This window comes from Bemisia tabaci, chromosome 1, assembly GCF_918797505.1.
Source record: "Bemisia tabaci chromosome 1, PGI_BMITA_v3".
Classification (NCBI taxonomy): domain Eukaryota; kingdom Metazoa; phylum Arthropoda; class Insecta; order Hemiptera; family Aleyrodidae; genus Bemisia; species Bemisia tabaci.
Window position 1 is genome coordinate 20,605,328 of NC_092793.1, and position 25,204 is coordinate 20,630,531.

At 41.8% G+C, this 25,204-nt stretch overlaps 1 protein-coding gene across 2 annotated transcripts in view; it reads left to right on the forward strand.

Moving 5' to 3' along the window:
- The window catches only part of LOC109039826 (dipeptidase 1), a 173,990-nt gene that overhangs the window by 84,870 nt on the left and 63,916 nt on the right, over positions 1–25,204 (forward strand). For both annotated transcript variants that reach the window (XM_072297701.1, XM_019055495.2), the window contains one exon: positions 7,067–8,431. In XM_072297701.1, coding sequence (XP_072153802.1) covers positions 7,949–8,431 — 483 coding nt within the window. In that variant the 5' untranslated portion in view covers positions 7,067–7,948. The remainder of the gene's footprint in view (positions 1–7,066; positions 8,432–25,204) is intronic.

A 25,204-nucleotide genomic window follows, 5' to 3' on the forward strand; every position in this document is an offset into this window, starting at 1 on the left:
TTTAAAAGGCCTAACGGTCCATTGTTGCCAATTTTCACCAATTTTTAGGGGTTTTTTCAAGTTTACGTGTGTGAAACTTAATTTAATCTAGAAACCGTGTACAATTTCGGAAAGAACGTAAAAAAATACATAGAAATGTGATTTGTACCTTTTCCCTACGTTGCCAAATTTTCGAGAAAAATCGTCCTGAAGCGTCAAAAATGCCAAAAATTGGATTAATCATCACGTCGGAGGTTCCAGGAAGTGAATTATGACATTCATGTGGATCGTGGGACACTTTCTCCACGCATTTTCTGTTCTTCGGTATATTTGGCCTGTAGCAAGCATCTTGAGAACCAAGGATTATCTCGAGGTTACAGGAATAAAGAGGTGAACTGGAGTGAAGGATAAAGTAAAAGCACCTTGAGGGCCCGTTTTGTCACGTTCATCTGCGCCATTACATGTTCCTTGAGATGCATTGCAATTTTCCATTTTCGATACGTTATTTGTAGTGAAAAAAAACTCGAAATTCACTTCCTGGAACCTCCGACGTGATGATTAATCCAATTTTTGGCATTTTTGACGCTTCAGGACGATTTTTCTCGAAAATTTGGCAACGTAGGGAAAAGGTACAAATCACATTTCTATGTATTTTTTTACGTTCTTTCCGAAATTGTACACGGTTTCTAGATTAAATTAAGTTTCACACACGTAAACTTGAAAAAACCCCTAAAAATTGGTGAAAATTGGCAACAATGGACCGTTAGGCCTTTTAAAACTCACAGGAAGCCATTTTTATGGCCAGATATGAAAAGTACGTAGAAAAATACATATAGTACACACCCATAGAGGGTGACTAAGGTCGAAAAACATTCAAAAGAGCTGCCTTCAAGTATAAAAAGGCCGCTAAAATCGACATCTCGGTCAATTTTCACATCGTGGGAATCCAGGTACAACTATGATATTTTAGTATGTTGTATGGATGGATAAGAGCTGTTATCTGGTACAGTATGAAAAATGTACTCCACTTTCTTGAACCTTAGACGCGGCGATTTATCGATTTAGATCATCACTTCGACGGGATTATTATGTTCAAAACATTAACATTGTGATCAAATCAACAATAATGGAATATTTTGTGTATACTTTAGATATTTTAATCAATTTTACCGAGGATGTTTTACCTCTATGTTCTATGTTAGGCCTTTTTCAGGAGATTCCTGGACGAGATTATTCTTTCAGGTATAATTTGATTTTTCGGAGGGGGAAAAGTGGAAAGTACTTTTAGATTTAGCAGAAAAAAATGCATACACTTCACTTCCGGCATTCCTGTGAAATTGTATTAGTACCTTTCGATAGCGAAGTAAATTCGGTGAAACAACCGAACATAATATGAAGTCATTCTTTGTCGGTACTCTTGCAAGGATTATATCCACCGAAATCAAATTTTGGTTCGTGGCGGATGTGATCAGAGAAGTCAAATGAATTAAATCATATTCTACTTTGACATTGTTAGCAGAGACTGAGGTGAGAATGATGCAGGAAATCATGATACCACTAAACGTGTTCGGCGGAAGCGATATTGCCTACACGCGTAATTGAAGGCGTACTGATAACGTAGAGCTCTTCTGAAGAGGCGTCTCTCGCATTTGCACACACTTCTCCCTCTGTTTCCTGATGACTCTCGTTAGTTACAACTAAAACAAATTTTGCTATATTAGCTAAATTACTAAGTTGGTTTCGTTGAACTTCGAAGAAAACTCGATTCAGGAAGTTTGATCGTTACTGCTCTGTTCGATGATGAGATGGAGTAGTAGTTACGCATTGTCAAATGCAATCAATTTCTCGATAAGCATCCAGCCGAACCTGCTTCGGGGATGGCGCTTGGGTGAAACGTGGGCGCTGAGGAGTTAGTGCGAAGCGAATGAATAACAAAGGATGTTGAGTGGGACGGGGGCGGGGTGTGGTAATCTTACAATTTTGATGCGTAAACATCAAGGCGACTCGAAGTGAGACAAGCCGAGCTCAGGTTGTAGCGGACAAAGGCGCGGGAAGGAGGCTGGAAATCACCGACGGCGGAAGCGGCGCATTCAGAACGCCGCCGCGAGGGGCAGGGGGGACGCAGGGACGGGGGGGGGGGCGAGTAGCGCGAAATGTTGACACCTCGAATCTATTTAGCGCCATTTGACGACCGCGTTAATTAACGGGGTTAACGGGGGAGGGGCGGCCGATAACGGGGGTCGCACGGCGGCGTGTTTTGCGGGGGCCTTTGCCGACGCTCCCGGGTCTCTGACTGACACCAAAGGGGGCGGCGTTGTAGGATAGGGCCTTGGAGTGTGGTGAAGAATCGTATTCGGATGGTTCAATAACATTGCAATTTAAGGAGATCCTACGGATGGCCCTTGCCCCTAGTTGCAGCGAGAACCTCCCCAAAATTTTTGGAGGAATAAACGGTGGGTCGGCGATGGTTGTTGACGAAAACTCGTGTGGAATTGCTCTTTCCCATAGTTCCTAACGCTAAATTAATGAGTTTTCTAAAACCATGAGGATTTTGAAGTAAAAGGGCTTTTCAGGGGGTTTAAAGGGAGAACCAAGGTGTCCATACTCGAAGATCCGAAGCTCCTAATAATGGCCCTTAACATGAAATGTCGATTTTTTCGAGACAATAGATAAAATTTGACATTGCTAATTATAAAACATAATGATTTTCAATAATTTGAGTCTATAACCATCGCCAAAATTCAGAAAAAAACTATAAAATATCCAAAAATATAGGAAGAGAGGCTTTGTATCTCCCTTGACTGGGGGTACTTTGGGAAAGAAAACATTACAGCACAAAGAAACCTTAATTTGACTCATAGAGCATACTCCTGCAGTATGGTCGATTCACCGTGAGACACTCTGTACACGGGCAAACTTCAATTGAAGAGACTGAAGTGAGCTCGATGAGAGAGATCGTAATACTATACTACTAAACGTGCTCGCCGGAAGCGATATTGCCTACTCGCGTAATTGAAGGCGGACTGATAACGTGGAGCTCTTACGAGGAGAGGTGCTTCTTTCATTTTCTCACTGTAAACAGTCAGTCAAACGCCTTGATTTATCGACTCTTCTTTTCATCCAGAACAATTAAGTCCTCTCCGACAAAATTTTGCTCAACAGTCGGTATGATTCCCGTTCAAAGCTCGACCTGCTTTATTAAATATCATAGAAAAATTAATAGTAGGATTTTGATTACGAATGTAGTGGAGCATACACCTAGTGTGCTTCTAAGCGAGATATGAATTAAAAAAAACACACAGCATGCTTCTCTACAAATTGTCACAAGGAAAACAAATATTTAGACGGAAACTCTGCGTATCAATTTGTAAACAAGATATATGTATTGACAATCAACATAGGTTGAAAATCTAAAATATTTTGAATGTGAGAATATTCAGCCAATTCCGATAAAGAAAAAAAATGCATTACAACCGAGTTAAATAGAAAGAGACCATGTTGCTATAAGATCAAACTAAGGAAATGTATATATGACATTAAAAGTCATGGAGTAATATTACTTAGAGTTATTAAAACTACTTCAGGTTTATCTTGATGTATGGTCCGAATAGCTTTTTGCTCTTTTAATAGAAATTTGCAGAGTGTCGAATTGTTATCCACGCATTACAATATTAGTGACACGTAAACATAAAATGTAAAGATACAAAAATTTAATGACATTTAAATGATCTACCAGTAATAAAGCATTTAGATATCTATCATGAGGAGAAAAATATAAGTACCTCGTTGACATTAATCTTGATACTACAGATTCCGTAAGAGGCGCCTCTTTTAAGATACTTAGATACAAAATTCAGGTCTCATTTGAACGATTTTCCCTCTTGAGTATTTAAATCAAGTTTATATAATTGTGTAGAATTCATACACTGTTGCGCTAATATTTGGAAGGAAACTCTAGATTTTTGACGAGAGTTGACATCGGTGTTGTTAATCGCGTCAAGACGTTCCTAATCGAGTCACTTGAGGTGCAGCTGCCGGTGAATGAGGCGCAGTCGTTAGTATAAAGTCTCCCCGTCTTCCCTCCTACCCTCCGGGTCCACCTTCATCTCATAAATTAAACTCTTCTTTCATGGCCGAGCTACTGGTTTCTAAGATCTCGGCGTATCCTGGATGAATTTTCGAGCGCGATCATTTGCGTGGCACGCCAAAACGCGCGGCATCGATTTATCAGCAGATAAGCTCCGGTGCCATGGATACAGGCTCACCACCGTGCGCTTTGGTAAGGGAAAACGTCGTATGAACATTCGCTGGTTATCAAGATTTCTCTGCATAATAGTATTTCTTTTAAAAAAATCGTTTACATTTTTCTGTGAGATTTTCAAGTATTTTAAATGGAAAAGACTATGATATTCTGTGAAAAGTTCAAAATAAAATAGACATACATTGTTTAGAAAATTCAAGTTTAATGACAGTAAGCTTATCAACGCTTGGATGTTCATAAGCTGTTTTACTAGTGCGGAAGATGCGGTGCTTCGCTACCGTAATCCAGTCATGCCAAAAAGTGGAAAATTTAAGACCGCTGTCGAAGGAAAATGCGCGCGCTACGCCGAAGCTGACCTTTATGTATCCCTCGAGGGTAATTCTCCGGTAAAGCTATTGGATACTGTCCTCAGCGCTGTATCCCCTACATGAAATAAAATCCCATTAATATTAGAGTGATGATAAAGCGAATTATCAGAAATTACCTCGACGTATAAAAAATGTTCTCTTGCGGATCAATACCTAAAGCAAACATACGAATAAGACATAATAGTAGTTGAGTTTAGTTTCTCACAAATTATGTGTATTTTGAATTATAATAAGGTAAGTCTTAGTGAATACTTAAATGAACTATGCACTTTCCCGATGGCTCTGCGCGACGGTTCAGGGTTTGCAGTGCAAGTTGGAGGCCTCGAGGCCGGGCCGGAGAGCGCGCGCTGTGTGCGGTCGGATAGACACTCCATAATCCGGGACTTAGCGAGTTGTTTTAACCGTTGCTCACTTGTAGCGGCGCAGCGGATCGGATCGGGCCTCGTTTTTAAATAATCCGCGGCTCATTGAAAAGCCTCAAGCCGGGGAAAAATCACCCGGAGAGAGCGGCGCCCTCGCAGAGACAACACACATCACCTCGGGCGTGAGCCTCGAGGCACGTAAGAACACACGCTAGCCGCGACTCACGCTGCAAACCACTTACTCCTGTCACCGGTAGCGCGGGCAGGGGCACGGGACGGAGGGGGCGCCCCGATGCAAAATTCAATCGCGGTGAAAAATTAATGGCTCGATGGGATGCGCAAGTGGCGCGCGGAGAGAGAGGCAGCGATTGAGCAGCACACACCGTCGACATTCGATCAAAAGCTCTCGACCGAACGGAGCCCCGGGCAAAAACCGCGTAATTCTAATGGAATCCCGACGCGCGTCCGCGGTTTGTCCCGACTCCGGAAACGTAATAAACATTTGTTGGGATCTCATCAAAGGTTTTATCTGTGTTCCCGGAGTGCGATGAGCGAAAATATTAGCGCAGCCTCGTGCTGGTGGTTTATTCCCTGTTACACTACCCCACAAACTCCCGTCCCCCTCCCGCTCGTCTCCCGCAGCCTGCACAAACAATGCGCGGGTAATGATCGTCGCCGTTAAGGGGGTGCGCGTTTTATTATTTAAAACATTCGAAATCACGACGCTCGTGTAGCGTCGCTTCCGTCGCCTGCTGACACCGCACGATCAAATATCAATGGTGAGGATAAGATGAAGGGGAAAAAACCACACACGATCTTTATTACGTCGTCTCGAAATCTCTGCTTATTTTCTTTTTTCTTGTTACAAAAAACCACATTACTAATTCTGGACGCTTACTAATCAATCACACTCTGGAGTCCGGGTTAAGGGGGTGGCCACATGGGCCGCGGCACAAGGCGGCAAATTTAGGGGGCGGCAAATTTTGCAATTTTTTTAAATGTAGGTATAAAAAAAATCGGATTCAGAAAAAAAAAATTATCAATGAGAAAAGAGGACAAAATCTCTCTTTCCTGAGAGTATAGTAAATTCTAATTTTATCGTTTTTCGGTGATAAAAGAGACAGCGTCTTTAATTAGTCGAGTTAATAGAGGAACTAAACACACAATTTGGCCTGGAGCTCAGCGCAGAGAGGAATGATGACGAGGACTTGAGATGAAAAGGACGCAAGCCCTCGGCACGGCGCGGCGGTCGACATGTAACACATATTAGCGCCTACAAGACTGCATGAATACTTGACCCATTGCGTGAAACACAGTGCGGTCAGGAGCGGTTGGCGTGAAACGCGTAGCGCCTACAAGACTGCAGTAATACTTCAAGCATTGCGCCAAACACAGAGCGATCAGCCCGGCGCGGCGCAGCGGCGGACGTTAACAGTATTAAACTACATTTATGTTTGTTCTTTCAATTTTTTGGTTCATTTCTTATAAATGGAGGACCTTGTCTACACAGAGATATGTTTACGGAACTTAACTTTCGCGCAAAGCTCCGTGAAATTTTTCTAGTAGTGTTGACAGGGCTTTCTCAAAAAATGTATTCAACCCGAGTAGGTAAACGCGTCTTATGCACCCCTCCCCCTCCGGCACGTTCACTTGATGGATTTTATTGATGTTCCAAAACGAATGTGAAGGGGGCGGCAAAATACAGGCAACCCATGGGCGGCAAGTACGTAAATCCGGCCCTGTCTGGAGTAATTACAAAATATTCTGGATGAGATGTGAAAAAAAGAAGGAGAGAGAGAAATAAAGAATTCGGAGGAATAATGTTCCTTCGCTTCTGTGAAAAGAATGTAGCATGGTGAAAAGTCGCAAATTTTTCGGCCTGCACATCGATATCTTAGGATAGCTCCATTTATTCTCATACTTTCCCATACTTAGCTTTGCTATTTACCTTACTCTGAGATGAGAGGTTAAAAGGGGGATACGTACAATTGCATGGTTTCTCATTACTAATCTCGATTCGGATGGTCAAAATTTGGTTCCTATTTTTTTATTGGTGCTCTCAGTCACTTACACATTATGTTTTTCATTTGTTTCAGAGCATCAGAGCTGGACTGCGATGATGCAAAGTTTCAGTCAAACCGGTTTGGATCCTGTGATAAACCTCAGTGATTGCGACGATATTTTTTCGTAGATACCGTTATGTGCCGTGCTAATCATCATCTTTCTACCCACTCACTCACCTCCCAAAATGAAAAGAAGAAAAACCAAACGAAAGAAACATGATCACGTCATTGGAGTGAATGTTTATTCTTAGATCGTCGTTCAAATTTTGGCTATTCGTTAAGTTTTTCCCAGCCCATCTGAAACCCTTACAGGCAAATCGACCGTTCCCCCGTCGAAAAAATGCTCTCCTCGAAAGTGACAAAGGTTTCTAACCTACAAAGTGGCTCAATTTCAATTCATATCAAATTTTAGATTAGATTTGTACAAAATTCACATAGGGATGGCCAGAGCATACAGACGTTAATCGTTATCGGAGCTTTTCAGTGCTTGGGCGAGGTCCGTCTGTCTCCGCTCAAATTCCTAGCTTCAGCTATATGAGACATCCCGATTATTTCTCAGCATCGCACAGCTGCAACCAAAAGGGTCGGTCCGAAGAGATGTTTCATTTTTAATAATCGACCGATTGTAAGATTTAATGAATGAAAAATCGATTCGACTCACCTTAACTTAACGCAAACTTCAGGTCAAATTAGAATATTTTTTCTTTATGTGGCTGGATCTTAAATTTGAAATCGGATTTTTCCTGAACAAAATCCCCGAATTATACGTGGTAAAAAGAGCGAGGGGGGAAATTGAACTCGTCGAAGCTGAATTTTCAGCGTTGGATGGATAAAGTGGAAGTATAAATCGGAACATGTCCGGGGAAGCGTGGGTGAAGCGGTGGGGTTTGGGAGGTGTGCTCGGATCCCGTTGAGATGCAGCCGTACTCGTCGATGACGTCACGGGGGTACTCGTCGCAGGCGAACACGCCGCGGGCGTGCCGGGTGTCGCGGACGCCGCCGATCTCGCGGTCGAGCTACTACGAGCACGGGCACGGGCGGGACCTGCACCGGAGCGAGCCGCACCTGGCCGGGCCGGGGGCCGGGGCTGTGGCGCTGGACCAGCAGCTGTTGCTCCAGCAGGGGCCTCCGCCGCGGCACCAGTACTACGTGGCGCCCCTCCCGCGGTCTGGGAACCCCACGGCGGCCGTCCACCGGCTGAGCCCCATCCACCAGCCGCACCCCCACCCGCACCCGTACCCGCACCACGCTCACGCCTTCACCGAGCTCCACCGGCCCCCTCGCCGGGAGCCCTGCCCGGTCGCCCACTGGGAGCTCGACGTCGACCTCCGCCACCACATCCAAAACTGCACCTGCAGCTGCAACCATATGGGATACGGAAATTACATGGACTACCAGGTAAATAAATATTTTTCGCCACCTCTATTTTTCTCACCGCACTGGAAAAAAAAAACCCATCGGATCTAGAGTCCAGACTCTTGAAAACATTGACAAGAAAAAATACTCTTGATTCAATCGGATCTTTGCTTGAATCAAAACGAAATTCGTTTAAATTAAGAGGCTTGGTTCTTGATTTAAGCTAGATTCTGACTGGATAAAGAGTACTTTTTCTTGTCGATGTTTTTAAGAGTCTGGACTCCAGATCCAATGTGTTTTTATTTTCCAGTGCACCTACTCTGCCGTGCGAAGGAGCAACACCGTATGAGCCGTCAGACGCTGCCAAGTTTCCTTCGATAAATTCCAAATTTAATAAGAAAATTCTGAATATTTTTTTCCACAATTTTCAGACAATTTTGCACACAATTTAATCTAAAATGTCTGAAAATTTCAATGAAAAATATGCATGAATATCGTCAAAAATACGATTTAACACGGGAAATTTGGGAACATTCGAATTTTCATACGGCGTTCTTCCTTAGCACGGCAGTACTCAACCAGTTGCAGGCTGATAGTCAGTTAAGAAATTGTTTCACATCCCCGCAGAATTTTTAAACTTTTTTGGGGCACGTCAGCAAGATCAGAAAACATAAGCTTATGGAGATCTATTAAATTTTGCACGTTTTTGACCAAGATTCCTGAAAGTCTCTGCACTTATTAAAAAGAAAAACCAATCAAAGTACAGACGCATTGCATCAAACACAGTGCGGTTATTGTGGTCAGCGTGAAACGGATAGCGCCTACAAGAATACATGAATACTTCACGCATTGCGCTAAACACGGTACGGTCGACGCGGTGCACTATGGTCCGAATAGCCGGTTTAAGCGGCATTAAATCAGATACGTATGTTTAAACCTCGCAACATGAGTTTTCAGGGGTTTTTAGGGTCGCTGAGTGCAAAAATGCTAATATTCTTCAGGAAAAATCCATTTTTAACATTTTTATACTTTATATAACTGTGGTAATAATTTGTTCACAAACCTTAAATTGAGGTCAATATTCCGGGTTGAAGCGGTGGAGCAATTGGCATCGCGTCTCCCTCATCTTCTTGATGTCCCGGGTTCGATTCTCGGTAGAATTTTTTTTTTTTTTTTATAAGTTTAAAAATTAATTTTACATTGGATGGACTATAAGAAGCTAAAAGTAGAGCCTCGTCAAACACTACTATCAAGGGAACTTGAAAATGACAGCTCAGGATAATACTTCTACGTTTCATGGCTCCAGAGGCCTACTTTCAAGTCCCACCGATCAGCCGTTTGAACTTGTTTTTGTCTGCCAAGCGAAACTTAAGCTTAAATATATCCATTTTGATAGATTATTTGTTTGAAACATGGGTAAACGTAAAAAAAAAAAACGTTTACGGGACCTCAAAGTGGCTTCCTAAGACAATTTCATTGCTCGGGAGCCTTACTTTCAAGTCCCACCGATCAACCGTTTAGACTTGTTTTCGTCTGCCAAGCTAAACTTATGCTAACATATATCTACACTGATAGATTATATGTTTGAAACACTTAAAACGTCAAAAAAAAAACTTTTACGGGGCCTCAAAGTAGCCTCTCGAGGCGATTCTTTGCTGTTCTTGAGCACAAAGTTTCAATTGGTCCCGATCAACCCCATCAACTCGTATTATTCTGACGGGGCAGATTTAGGCTCTAATGCATTCGATTTGCTAGAATATGACAATGGAACATGATAAAAGTCATCGTCAATGGCATATGATAGCTAATTGTAGTAAGTGATAAGAAACGCGAAAACGTCATTTTTCATGAGAAATAACTTGAGGCTATGGTGGACTATGGTTCTGCCACTAGACTAAAAGATAGTCTAGAGTCATGACAATAACTTCCGAGTAAAATTACGAGGTGCTCAGAGGTGCTAAGTATATTTTTTGGGTCCTACTTCTGCGATTTTATTGATAAAACTGACTATGTCTAAGGGTTAATCTAGAGCATTAGATATGATAAAAAAGAATAGTTTCAGCATAAAACATTTTAAACTTATCTTGTATTTTGTGAATCAAGTGCCCAAACACTTTCAGGTACGGTGAAACGACGAAAACAAGCCCTTAAACACAGCACTGCCGCTCGGTAACTGGAATCGCACTCATAAAGTGCTCCGCGCGCCGCACTTCCCAGGCATGTCACATCTTTATTAGTGCTTTAATCGAAGTGAAATTTTACAGGACTCTTCTCTACAGTATGTACTATCGATCTACCTCTTAAAATCTAACTTTTTCCAAACTTCACTTTTTCGATTTATTGCCGCTTAAACCGGCTATTCGGACCATAGTGCGGCGCGGCGGTGGAAGTTAAAATCATTAAAGTAAATTTTTCATAATTTTTTCGTTCATTTCTTATGAATGGAAGGCCTTGTCCATTAGAGATAGGTTTACGAAACTTGACTTATTTCGCGCAAAGTGCTAACCTTTTGCTAGTAGTGTTGACACGGCTTTCCCAAAAAATGTGTTCAACACGAGTAAACGCGTCTTATGCACCCCTCCCCCGCTGGCACGTTCACTTGATGGTTTTTATTGATGTTTCAAAACGAATGAGAAGAGGGCGGCAAAATACAGGCGGCCCATGGGTGGCATGTTGGAAAATCCGGCCCTGCATGCGAAGAAAGAAATCTGATGAAATCAAAATGAAATTGCCTTGTAAAAGCTCCAAGGATTGTCATCAATTCTCTAGTGTTCCTATAGTGATAGTCGTGGTTTATAGAGCTGATCCAATTTCCTTGATGGATGCTCCCCTGTTCCTCACGTTTATAATCAAGCTAGTACTGAATATTTATAAATAAGTGTTAACCCAAGGGGTTTAATACTCCAAGTAAGACCACTGCCTTGCTCTTTCACGCATTTCTTCCCCGAATTCATCAAGTTTCATTTTGCGCAGAATTTTGTTCAGAAATCTATTCTCATCTTCGAATTATTGCGACTTCAGCCGAACATCGGCTGCATTCTGGAATCACCAATTTTAGAAGTTAATTAATCAAATCCAACGCGAAAATTCGCTTTAAGTGTGGCAAACTTTCTTTGCAATCTGCTCAAGGGGGTATCCATCAGTCAACATTAGGCGAGGATGTAGGTAGACGATTTCGGTCTTGAAAGTAGAAAACTCTGTAGCTCATACTGAAGCGTTGCAAGCGTCTTGCCTCATCTTAAATCTTATCTTTAATTCATCTAATGTATAAATTCCCCGGTCAAAATTAACCTCAGTGAAAGTAACGCCCCTTATTGACTCCTACGGTCAGATTGTCCACTTTTTCGAGGTTAAAAATGAGTATAATGCCAAAAGCTATTCCATGATTACGATTATTCTACAATTTAATCAATTAACATTGACATTTGGCAGAAAAAACACGTGGAAAGAAAAACTCGTTTCCTCTAACTTTGGGAGGTAGTCACTCACTGGGTAAGTGGTTTTGGAAAAATATATTTCATCACAAGTATGACTAGCCCTGACTTGAAGATTCAGGACCCGAATTCTTTCACACAGTTCTAAATAAGAACGGACGAGACACACGTGAAATAGAAAGTCATCAGTCTGAATACTGCAATATTCCTATTATTTGGACGTTTTCTTGCCTGATTTTGCATTATTTTCACCGGGTTCTGCAAAAATAAAGCTCTCCAGGTCGTAGCACGGTACTCTACTGTAGTAGGTTTTTCCTGGTCCTCGCCGGACTGTGTAGAGGAGCCAATTTGGTTACTCTATCCACCACTGTCCTAAAATTTTGCATTATTAAACACACTATCACTCCCAACGGGCCTTTGAACTCACAATAATGGAAATATTTTCCAGGAAAGCTTAATGAAGCGTAAAAAACGAAACGCTTTTTCATCTCAATTTGTGTTTGTTTTATGTGGCAATTTACGGTGGTGCGCTTCGTGCTACCGACAAATTGTTTACGTAATCAATATTGGCGGTCTAAAAGGGTTATCTCTGGACATCATGCAGAATCATTCCCTATGATCTCGGTTAGATATGAGACCATTGGGGGGGGGGGGGGGGGGGAGAAAAATGTGTCCTTATAAATCTTAAAACTTCTCCCTTCATCATTAGGGAGTGTTTGTCACATATTACGTTACGTACTTGGAAAAGGATGTATGAGTACAGAAAAAAGGTCGGGGACTATATTTTTTCCTCCAAAGCACGAACTCATGTTTTTCATTTTAATGTTTAAAAATTGGGAGAGACACGAGGGATGAGAGAGCTGACGTAGGCGTATAGATTACCTATGGTTTATCCGAAGAGCATGCGTCTGTAGCGTCAATTCAAAGATTTAGAAAAAGGAGGAAAAAGGCGGAAATGAATGAACAGGGAACCATGTGTTTTTCTCCATTTCCGCTCGTTTGCGATAAAATCGAGGGGAGTTTCCTACTCCAGCTTCCGCTGATGAGAAGGTAAACTTACAACTGTAATGAAAATATTTATCTAGGACCACGGCAAGGAGGAGGGTTGAAAGGTTTTTAAAAGTTGGCGAGCAAGTTTGTTCAAGATCGGCTCCGGTTGGAGCTCAAACTTAAAACGTCAATACGGTGCCTCTACTCAACTTAATTAAGTACGTCTGACATTTTCCGGCAACTTTCATATTTAATTTCGATTTCATCGGAGATAAATTTTTCAGACTTGTTACTGTGTCCCAATTTCTTCCTTTTTTCCCGTCTTGGGTCGTTTTCCCTGAGTCTGTCAAGATCACTTCACTTCTTCGCAGATTTATCAGGGCATGCTAGGACATTGATACGCGGAATATCGTCGCTCCTCTGACGTAAGGGCGTATCACGATTTTTTCTTAAGCTCTGTTCTTCATATAACACCATGCTCTCTGGGGCTCATATGAAAATCAAGATACGTCCTCACGTCAGAGGAGCGACGATATGTGCGTTCCCCCACAGGCATCTGTCAAATATAGAGAGGAAAATTGCATTATTTCATTTTCTTTTCAAATCTAGCTTCAAATCAATGTCTCCTGGATGCGAAACCATTCTTTTGTTCGAGGCGATGTCATGTTGACAGTTAATTCAAGATATCAAATATTCCCACTAACATTTCAGATTTTAATTTTTCTTCCGAAGATATCAGATCATAAAAATCTAGTCGCCCTACACCATAAGCGTTCGTTAGAAATTTTCCCGTGTTTTTATGTACATGAGCCACACGACGGTGTAAGTCGGCAATCACATAACTCGGTCTGCAACGTCACAGACTCCCTGTCATACTTTATTTTTTAAACGGAAAACTATACTCAACGGCAATTCTTTAAAACTGCCGTGATTTTTCTTCTCTGTGCGGAATTTACGATGATATTATTTAAGGCACTTGTGCTTATTTAGAAAACCTAGAACAAAAACATAAAGGTGAAAGTGAAAATATAGATATATTTTCACGGCGTGCTCTCCCAGTACTCGGTGTCGGAATTCCCTGCTTTTTTTTATGGAATAAAGGCAAATTCTTCCAACTGCAATTATGCATCAAGAACGGCCGCCTCTCTTGTATACACCGAAAGACGAGAGGGATAAGGACAAGGAGTCAAGTTGCCGTAGCGTCGCGGTTGGCAAAGACGGCGACACGAAACCGTGTGGAACTTACAATGAGCCATGGGAATTTGTTGGCGTAATTTTGACATTCAAGGCACCCGCACTTACGGCTCGGAGTGGAATGCATCCGAAGACGAGATGTATATTCGCCGGTCTCTAAGTGCTCGAATAATAGCGAGGCCGGGACTCCGGCGCGACGAACAGGAGCGGAATTCCTTTGTATATTTACGCATCCAATCAGCATTGCCATTCATTAGGAGTAGTTTGATTATTTACAGATACTCAGCGACTCAGCCGGGGCCGATGACTCAATTCCCGGGCCCGAGCGACTCCAAGGCGGATTCCTAACGGCAGCGCCGCGTGCAATACTCCGATTTTGTTAGCGTACTTGACTCTGATATTAATTACGTTCGAGAAGCTCCGATGCATTCCGGCCCGTGTTGCCAGCCTCGAAGAGCGCATCCTCGAATGTTGTCATATCGTCACCTTCCGGCCAAAGTAGAGCACCTTTACAGGGAGAGTATGGACAACTCGAAAATTTGGAGGTTAGGTTTGATCAGGTCATGTAGCTCCCAAAATGGGTGTCAACCTATGAACTTGAATTATCCAGTGGTACTAAATTTCACACTTCAACTGTTTACGCTGATTAAAGATTATAAAAGCACGAGTAAAACCTTGATTTTGCACGCTGTCGGCCGTATTGATTAATCTTTCAAATGCATAAGTTGGCAACGGCACTTTTCTGGTGATTTTCGTTTTACACGTTGTCGCCCTTTTGGGCCCTAAGCGCTACATAAATCGAGTTGTTCTCCCTCGAGTTGTCGAATGTCGAGTTGTAACTCTCCTTATAAAGGTACTCTAGGCCGAAGTATCACAAGCGCCATGCAACGTTTCAAAATTTCCGCCGCCATTTTATTTTTTAACAGTGCAATTTTCTGTTGAATCTTTTTGAAAAGTTCACTGAGTTTTACCGGCAACGCAAAGAAAATTGAGAGAAATTTTCGGAAAGCTTCGTTGAGCAATTTCTCTGCAAAAAAATAAAATTGCGGCGGAAATTTTTAAAAGTCGCATGGCGCTTGTGATACTTTGGCCTAGAGATGACGAAATGTCGAATCGGTTGCTAAAGTGCGAGACTAGTCAACTTTATCGCTGTGTTTCAAAATGTCCGCTCCAATTTTATTTTTTAAAAGGAGATTTTACAGGTTCGGACATTCTCGATGACTCCTATATTGTGAATATATGCTACGATTTTGTCTGTGTGAGCGCGGAGCGGTTGCAACAGGCACTGACGAGAAGGGGGCGCAAAAATTGGAAAAGGAAAAAGGACGGGAGAAAACCAAAACGAGAAAAAAATGCTCTGATAAAATTCAAAATTTTCTGGGGTTCCCCCCTCCCCCTCCCCTTGCAATCTTTACTCAGGAGGCGGGGCGCCGACAACACCCTTACCACAGGTGCTAAAAGTTCACGCCACGGTCCTGCGGCGTGTTTTTCTGTCAAAGTGTCTGTAGTAAATAAATACCAGTCGAGAATTCCTGGAAACACCAAAGTTCCTTGTTTAATCACAGGGTCAATTGCGAGCTCCAGAATCGGGGCACTTCAAACTGCAGCTCGATTCTTGGAACTGTTGACAAGTGGTAACCGTCTGCATTTCTATGCCGGAGGGAGAAGTTAACAATTGCCACCAATAACTTTTTCTAAACCAAATAAATTATCATAAGCTGAAGTGATCACTCATTTGGTGCACAGCGGCTTAGGCAGATAGTCAAATTTTTATAGTTTACGAAGTTTGGTGCGTTTATAACGAAAGGTTTTTGATTTTTGAATGTTTTGAAAGTGAGGAAAAATCAAATCTACAACCTTAACTTGTGCTTTCCTCTTTAAATGATTCTCAAATGTTTTAAAATTTGAAAAATTCTCTATTTTAGGATATGCTGCAAATTTTGATATAAATGTTGGTTCATTCACCAAGAATCATCACAAATACAATGGGTCAGCTGCGTTGATCACAGAATTGAGTTTCGATGCTTGAGTCCTTTGGATGATTAGTTAAAAATAATGAGATTTGTCAAAACAACACCTTTGTACGTTCAATATTAATCGAGATATCGCGCTTCGAAAAACTCGGTTTTTACCGTCATCCACCGCGGTAGTGATGCCTTGGTTTCTTCCACCTTGCTTTCATCAATCAGTGAGGCATACGCATTTGCATCGTGAAATTCGGATAAAAGCAAGGTGGAAGAAACCAAGGGCATCCCATCGCGGTTGATATTTCAATTGAAATTGGACAAAGGAAGTTGCTATCTGCGACCACCGCAACTGACCCATTGTATCATGAAAATCTATACGGAGAATTCTTTCCTACACGGACATATAATTCTTTTGTTTAAAATTAGCATAAGAATCAGAATTCCAGTCCAAAAAAACATTTGACTATTTAAGGAGATTGGAGGACAAGGCACATTTGTGCAGTTTTCGAAAAAATTCAGATATTAATGGTTTCAAGTAAAGCTAGTCTTAACGCTATTCTGGGAAAAATTCGCTCTCAAACTTCAATTTTTAAGCATCAAAAAATCAGTTTGAACTCCCTTCTCGCCATAAAGATCCATGTGATTCTGAAACTTCAAACATAAATTCGAAGTAGCAGAAACTACACTAACGCGCCTTGTCCTTCAAGCCCCTCATACAGGACTGGAATTACCTACTTGCCGCCAATGGGCCGCCTGTATTTTGCCGCCCCTTCTCATTCGTTTCCAAACATCGATACAAACCATCATGTGAACGTGCCGGAGGAGGAGGGGTGCATAAGACGCGTTTACTCGTGTTGGACACATTTTTTGTGATAGCCCTGTCAACACTAGCAAAAGTTCAAGGAACTTTGCGCAAAAATTAAGTTCCGTGAACCTATCTCTGGGTGGACGAGGCCTTTCATTTATAAAAAAAGAACGAAAAAATTATGAAAGAATAAACATGATTGTGGTTTAATGATTTTAATTTCCGCCATCGCCATGCATGAAGTATTCCTACAGTTTTTATAAGCGCTATGAGTTTCACGCCGACCGCACTGTTTTTGACGCAATGCGTGAAGTATTCATGCAGTCTTGTAGGCACCATGAGTTTCAAGCCAACCGCCGCTGACCGCACTACGTTTGACGCAATGCGTGAAGTATTCATGGAGTCTTGTAGGCGCTAATACGTGTCTCATGCTGATCGGCGCGCCGAGGGATCCTCCTTTCCATCTCTAGTCCTCGTCATCATTGCTCTCTGCACCGTGCCGCACTAGGCCAAACTGCGTGTTTGGTTTCTCTTTTAACTAGACTAACGAAAGGCGCTGTCTCCTGTATCACCGAAAGACGAACAAATTAAAAATTACCATACTTTAACTCTCAGAGAATGTGAGATTTTTTTGCCTTTCCTCGTTTGTAATTTTTTTTCTGAATCGGATTTTTTCTTGATACCTACATTTGATAAAATTACAACATTTGCCGCCCCCAAAATTTGCCGCCATGGGCCGCGGCATAATGTCTGCGACATACATTTCCGCTTCAGTAAGGTCATCTGATTCTCTTATCTAATAAAGTATGTAAAGTTACTAATAGTTTATTTAATTTGTAGGCTAAAACTTATTAGTTGTATGCTAAGACTTACAAGTTGGACTATAAATAATTGATTAATAGTTTGATATTTTATGGGAGTTTGTCTTATTTTATTTATAGGTATCTGTACATCAGGGAAAGGATAGACATTTAGCGAGAGAATGATACATTACGGCATCTTTTAAAGTATTTAATTGTTTAAATTCTTGATCTAATTTACATTAAAATAAGTAAAACAATTGTTGATTATTTCTTACTTCTTTTTACTGAAGAATCATTAGATGGTGCTACTATAGTTGTTTCGCTGTAGACTTCAACTGCATGAATATTTTATCAATCGATAGGTCTGAATGGAAATGTGCGGAAAAGGACGACTTGTCCTATCGAATGCAATGGAAAGAGCGAGCAAAATAATCGGAGGTGAAGGAATTAGCAGAACCTCCGTCATTGTTTCCATCGCCCGCCTCTTGACAGCTGTAGCGACAGCTGCATTAGACCCCATCGCCCCCCTCCCCCGGACCGCCGCGAGCAGACTAATAAGAGCGAATTTGTTTAATCCTGGCGCGGAATATCTTGAGGTCCTAAGGCTTGTTGTTTTACGATCCGTATTAATCTAAACTTCAAATTGTGCGAAGTTGCGGCTAATGCCCTCCGTGGTCGAACCCTGTCAAGCTCGAGTTCTAGAGACTTTCCGAGCGCGGGCTCGTTTCCGTCTTGGATATGGAGTTAAATAGGAAGCAAAGTAAATGGTCGTGTTCATTGAAACAGCCAACTGTGTAGGTGAATCAATGACAGATGCGACGTTTCTGAATAGTGTTCCGGACAAAAGAATGGTTTCTCTTCGCTCCTAGGTGTGTATCATGATTACCCACCCTCTGCGGAAAGTTGATTTAATGAGGAGGCCGACTCTTTTCTTCTAAAGATTTTTAACATGAGGCCGCGCTGATTCGGAAATCATTAAAAACGAGACGTGTGAAAGATGTTCTACTCCTTTACTAGAAAACACAACGACAGTGTTTTCCTTTTATTTTTATTTATTTTTTCAATTCGTATTTTTTTTTTTTTTTTTTTGAAAATTCTAAACTCTCTAACCAGTCTCTGCAGGGTAGCCCCCCAAGACCCTCCTTTGCATTCGGGGATATCTCGTAACGCTAGCCTTTCAATAGGCGAGGCACTGGGAGGTATATGGGCTGGGTACCCCGCGGGGGTAGAATTTTAAGAGAGGGGCAGGCAGTATAAGAACCTCTCCCCCCCTCCCCCACTATACTGCCGAGCCTAGGAAGAACGCCGTATGAACCTTCCCAAGCTGCAAAATTTCCCTGAATAAAACATGTATTTTTGAGGAAAGTTATGCACACTTTCCCTTTAAATTTGCAAGTATTTTTGATTAAAAGGGTCTGAAAAATTTGAGGACAAATATTCAAACTTTTTCCACTAAACTCGCTTTTCATCGATGGAAATATGGCAACGTCTGAAAGCTTATACGGCGTTCTTCTTCAACACGGCAGAAAAGTAGATCTCTGTTTACGCTCGTAGTTTTAAAATTCCACTGCAAGGGTGTACTTAACTGTTTAATCGTGCTCGACTTTACAGTTATCGTTGACACAGTGATCGTCGACACGTAGATCGTTTACGCCATGTTCATTGGCACTGTCATCATGGATGCCGTGATCGTTGACACCTTCACTGGAGAGGCCAAGATCGTTGACACCTTCACTGTAGATGCCACGATCGTTGACACCTTCACTGTACTGCCGTGCTAAGGAAGAACGCCGCGCGTATGAGCCTTCACACGTTGCCGAATTTCCTTCGATGAAAACCGAATTTTCTGGGTACATTGTAAATATTTTCCGCCCAAGTTTTCAGACTATTTGGTAAGCAATTTAATCTAAAATATCTGAAAATTCCAAGGAAAAATATGTTTAAATTGCGTCAAAAAAACACGTTTCATCAAGGGAAATTTGGCAACTCTCAAATGTTCATACGGCGTTCTTCCTTAGCACGGCAGTATAGATGCCAAGATCGTTGACACCTTCACTGTAGATGCCACGATCGTTGACACCTTCATATTGTAGATGCCACGATCGTTGAAACCTTCACTGTAGATGCCAAGATCGTTGACACCTTCATTGTGGATGCCACGATCGTTGACGCCCTGATCGTTAATATGGAGCTTTTGTTGTTACACCGCCCATCTTGCAACGCTGCGGGAAATTAATGAATGCGACATTTTTCCCGCGATCTAATGTGTCGGCGTGACTCCCAGATGAGTTATTTCATTAAGCACATTTTCGAAAGCGGCGCGCAAAGAACAGGTATAAGCGGGGGTAATTTATCTAATCCCCCCTTTCTCATCGGCAGCGGCCCGAGCGTAGTCCCCGGGCGAGGTGTCGCGTCGACCTCCCCGCTATGACGCGACGAAGCTGAAATTAATAAAATCCATCCGCACATTTTCAATGCGAGTTGTCACATTCTCAGACCGAGCCACCCTCCTTTTCCTCTGTTTTTTTGTTCACAGGGTGTAGGATGGATGCATTATGCCTCCAGCCTCGCCTTACTGAGTATCGTATTATCTGTGATCTCGATATAAACAGTGTCCCTGGGTTGTTACTCTGCAGAAAGATGTTCTAAATGGCAAAATATGACTTTTTTCTTCAATGCATTTCCCCTCAAAATATCCCACAATCAGACAGTACTGCCCCTCCTCCAATCTTTGAGAAGATTATCAAAGGAAATTCAGACATTTTAGAAGAAATTGTGAACAAAATCGTCTGGGAGAATTGAAATAAAAAACTTCACGATTTTCCAAATGAATTAAGGTTTTATTGGAGGAAATTTGGCAGCGTCTGAAGATTCATACGAGGTTTTTCCTTAGTACGGCAGTATTCTTCAAGACAACATACTTCAAACTCAGGAATCTACTCGCAAAGCGGTAACTTTCTATATTTCCTTGCGTATTTTTTTTTGAAACAGCAAATGCGTAAATCGCCTGCAAATGTCTCAAGGGCATTACTTTGACCTTTATTGCCACATAAGCGCTCAAAGGAAAAAATCACTCGGCGCGACTCGGCCTTTGCTGAGTAACCTTTCCTATTCATCGACTCAGCAACGTAAGGCTCGGTTGGGATAAGGAGCGCGATAAGCGATTGTTAGCACCTTGGAGGTGGAGTAATTTACAGCGGTTTCCGCGAGAAAAAAGCTCAAAGGAGCAGATCAAGTTTGTATGCATCTTTGCCCGTAATCAGCGTTTTCTGGCTCATTTTCCGCGAGACCCCTTCTCGAGGGCATGATTTATTGCGTGCGAAATTCTTTTACTAGTCCCGGCCGCGCCGCGCCGCGTTGAATCTCTGATTAAAGCGGTTCCTATTTTGCCCCGCTGATGAATCAACGTACATTTTTAACCGCATTCAACGCCTCCCGCTACTCTTTGCTCATTATCTTAGCCTCTCCGCCATTAGAATCATAATTCAAGCAGCGCGCTCCCCAATTAAATGAAGGAACCGAGTTAGCTTGAGATAAGGGACTCGAGTGAAACTGACAGAGAACTGATGGCGGATGCAAAATAGCAGCCGTTTTGCCCCTTATTCTCTCAGACAAAACGTTTATTAGTGCTTCTGCAACAATAACAGCCGCAATAGCCGATTCCATTCTAAGGAGTTGGAGGGAGGGATGGGCAAAATGAGGATATTTTATGCCCATGTTCAGATGCTCCTTTGGTTTCAGTTCGAGAAAGAGTTGCTTCCTTGTTGCATGAAAAAGACTCGCACGGTGTTCTTCCTGAGAAGAATCTTCATTACAGCGGAACCAGCTAACATTATCTTGTCTCCATTTAAACCTATGGAAATGTATCGATTCTCGGGGGAGCCAAGACAAGAATCGATACATTTCCATAGGCTTAAATGGAGGAAATCCGGTGTTGCCAAATTGCTAGATCCGCCTCTGAGAATCTTGTGAGAGAATCTTGTTGTGTAAAGTCAACTAAGAAGTGCGGAGGAGCCGGCAGCTATTTTCTTCGTTTTCAACCGAGCCTCTCTGAAATAATCGCATAATCAAAGATTTCTACGGGAGCCTGTGCATAAAATATGATATTTACTTGTAATTAGTTACCATCTTTCCTTTATTATAAGAGTTTCACTCCGCTTACCCAGCTAAGAACATACTTAATGTTTAAGGAGTCAACAGTTTCCGGGAAAACTTTTTTTGATTAAAGAGAATGATGAAACAACAACGAATCGTTTGGGAAGTATAATTAACGCTGACGACGGATTTTCTTTTATCTTTCGGAGGGCAAGTAGAATTTGAGCCCTTGCTTAAATCTGTGCCTCGTTTGGATGGTGGTGATAAAAAAGGGACTATCTTTTTTCCCTGGTCTCCGAAGCATCAAACTGACTACATTATGCAAAAAGGAATTACTATATTTCTGGTTCATTGATAAACGCAAGCTTCTACGTAAGAAATCTAGTGGCAAATATGTTGTTAGTAATACGAGCAAGAAATAGTATAGTTTCTAATTGTATACTTCAATCCAACTCTGCCATTGATTACCTCAAAAGGATAAGAGGGCCCTTATAATATGTTTCCATATACGTCCTTTTTTTCAAGGAAGGCTAATCAGCGTAATCTCATGCATTATTCCGGTATCCACTGTGCTTAAAAAGTTGTCCTGTGTTAGAAATAACGATAAAAAAGAATATGTATGGTGTATCCATGGAATTTTTTTTTAAAAGTCAGTTTTTGTGAAGTCGCATTGAAAAATAGAATTTAAATTTTTGAAGAATAACGAACGTACTCTATTATTCTGAATAGTATAAAATATGATAATAAACAAACGCAGTTGCAAAGTCTAAGAACAGAAAAATGAAAACAAATAACTATTAAAGTGAATAATCCAGGGAAAAAATCTAAGTGGCACGAAAGGTAGGACGTTCGAGGTTACCACTCACATGTTTTCCCCCCAATATTTTATATTTTACTACCCGGTCAAGTACGTTTAGAAACATTCTACCTTTTTAGTGTTCTTAGATTCGTACGTCCGTTTACCAATTTTTTGAGTTCATTACCCATCGACACGGAAAAAAAATTAGATAGCATTTACCATATTCTGGTTAATTAACGGCACAACCAGAGAGTATGGTAACTTTCTTCAAAATTATCGTGAAAGTAACGAAATTAGTCCTCGTTATGACAACGATTTTGGTGGAAGTTACCATACTGTCTGGTTGTGCCGTTTTTTACGTTGCCCGTATGGTAAATGCTACCCAACTTTTTTTTCCGTGGAGAAAAAAACCCTAAAAATAAAATCAGGAGTAATTTATATCTCTTTTGCGGCAATACAGGACGTGAAGTTTGACCTTAAGCTGACAGTTTTGAACTCGGAGCAAGAAAAACAAAGCCTTTAGCTCATCATTTTCAAGTACCTGATTTTGACAACTAACTTTTTCGCGGCTGCATGAAAGTTTGAGGTGATAATTTCAAGCATTTCCCGTGTCAAAATAGTGGTGCAATATTCAATCAGAGGGATTGCAACATCCGTACTTTTACGCGGCATTCTTCTTTGGGGCGATAGCGTTGCAAAGGAGTCTCCGGAGCATTTTAATTGATTTTAATTACGCGAATTTTAAGAATTGTTGCCTCGCTCTGTGACCGAACGTCCAACTCTCGGCTCTTCCAGAAGGCCGCGCGAAACAGGCCATAGTTCCGGTTCCGGGTTCCGCGTACATCTCGAGCGGCTGTTGCTGCGCCGCCACTTCAGTTTTCAGTCGGACGACGTAAAAATGCATTTCTCGGTCGGAAACAGAGCGAAAAAAGGAGACGGAAGGAAATCATTTTTCACCGGAGTCACATCATCACGGTCGACGAGTCAAATGCTTTTGTCCCGACAAGTGAGCGCCGACGGTGTGCTTTTTATAAAAACTCCTCTGTCCACCCCCCCCCCCCCATCCCCTGGGCCCCCGTCTCTTTGAGACTTTCGAAATCTACGACAGTGAGGAAAGCCTCGTTATGATTTCCGTCATCCGACATACCCACTGCGTTAGATTTCGGTCGGAGGAGATACGCTGAGCGTCAAAGCTATTTGCGAAGCATGTGCCATGACCGACCGAGCAGTGGCGTGGCGTGAATTGCGATATATCGATAGTTATGCCATTTAAACCTATGGAAAAGGATCGATAAACAGGGTGTTCGCAGCGAACACCTTAATAATCGATTCTTTACCATAGGTTTAAATGACATAACAATCGATATATCGCAATTCACGCCACGCCACTGCGACCGAGACGGTACATGCCTCATAGCGGGGCGCTTCCTCTAAATTAGACCCTACTTAGCAGCCTTATCTAGCTGCACTGAGCTTTTCGAGAAAGAATGTATCTATTTTATGCATTTATAACCCACACATTTGAAGTGAGCAAATGTCTACACTGGCCAAACGATTAGCCAGTGTCAACATTGGTTAATGCACTCTAGCAATCTTCTGTATTTTTTTCGCTTGTATTCGTACTAAAAGATAAGTAACTTGTTGCCATGAGGACTCAGTAAGACGAGGTGAAGGCGCACTCGACCCCAAATTGGGTATCGTCAGCCGACTGATTCCCTTTAACCTCTTATTTCAGATGACAAAAAAATAATCATCCAACCAAGGTCTTAAAACAACATTTGAAGCATCTAAAAAAACATGTAAAAATATGTCGATCACACCTATTTTATGTACTGGTGCAATGAAGTGCGGTCATTTCATTTCAGGCTGCAAAGTACGCTCGTTACGCCACAAGGACATCTAATGGTCATAAATTGTAGGAGCAAATTTTTTCTGCGAAGACATCCTTTGAAGTCATGGCCTCCTAGCTAGATAAAAGATATTTCGATTTCGCAGAGGCCTTTCTTGGCAAGAATTTCAAGGGCGCCCACAATGAATTGTGAATGGGTTTAATTCCAGATCAATTTCCGTGTACAGGTCAAATTTTTATAGAGATCGTCAGATCGTCAACAAATTGAAATGTTTCCGCGGAAGTTGGAGACTCTAGGGATAATCACAAATTTTCCGCCCACCAATCATAGAAACAAAAACAAAGACAAAACAAAAAAAAAACAAATAAAATATTCGATTTACGTCAATGATGCCTCGAGGGAAGGGAAGTATGTTTCCGCCTTTTAGAACCTATAATTAACTAAAGTAAGCACCTGGTAGCAATACTATATTGCCCTGGAATTTGGATGGTCCTCCCCCCCCCCCAAAGCTGGCTCATGTTACAAGCTTGTTAGAGCTATTCTATAAGCGGTTGCAAACCAATTCAAAAGTTTCTATATAATTTTGCATTGCTTAAGGTTTCTTACGGCGTTTTTCTCTTATGCAGTAAAATGTGACTGCTGCCGTGAATTTAACGATTGTCTTCACCTGCTGAAGAATGGCACCGAACTCAGTTCAAAACTTAAGAGAGTGAAATAGTTCTGACGCACTTTGCGACTCTTACAGCAGTAAGAGGACGGAGATAATGAGTTTAACTTATTTCACAGGCGACGAAGAACGCAAAAAGCAATACAAAGCAGAACAACCTGAAGTTCCTTGGAGGAATTACAATGGAGCACTCACAAAGATTTACCGTGCT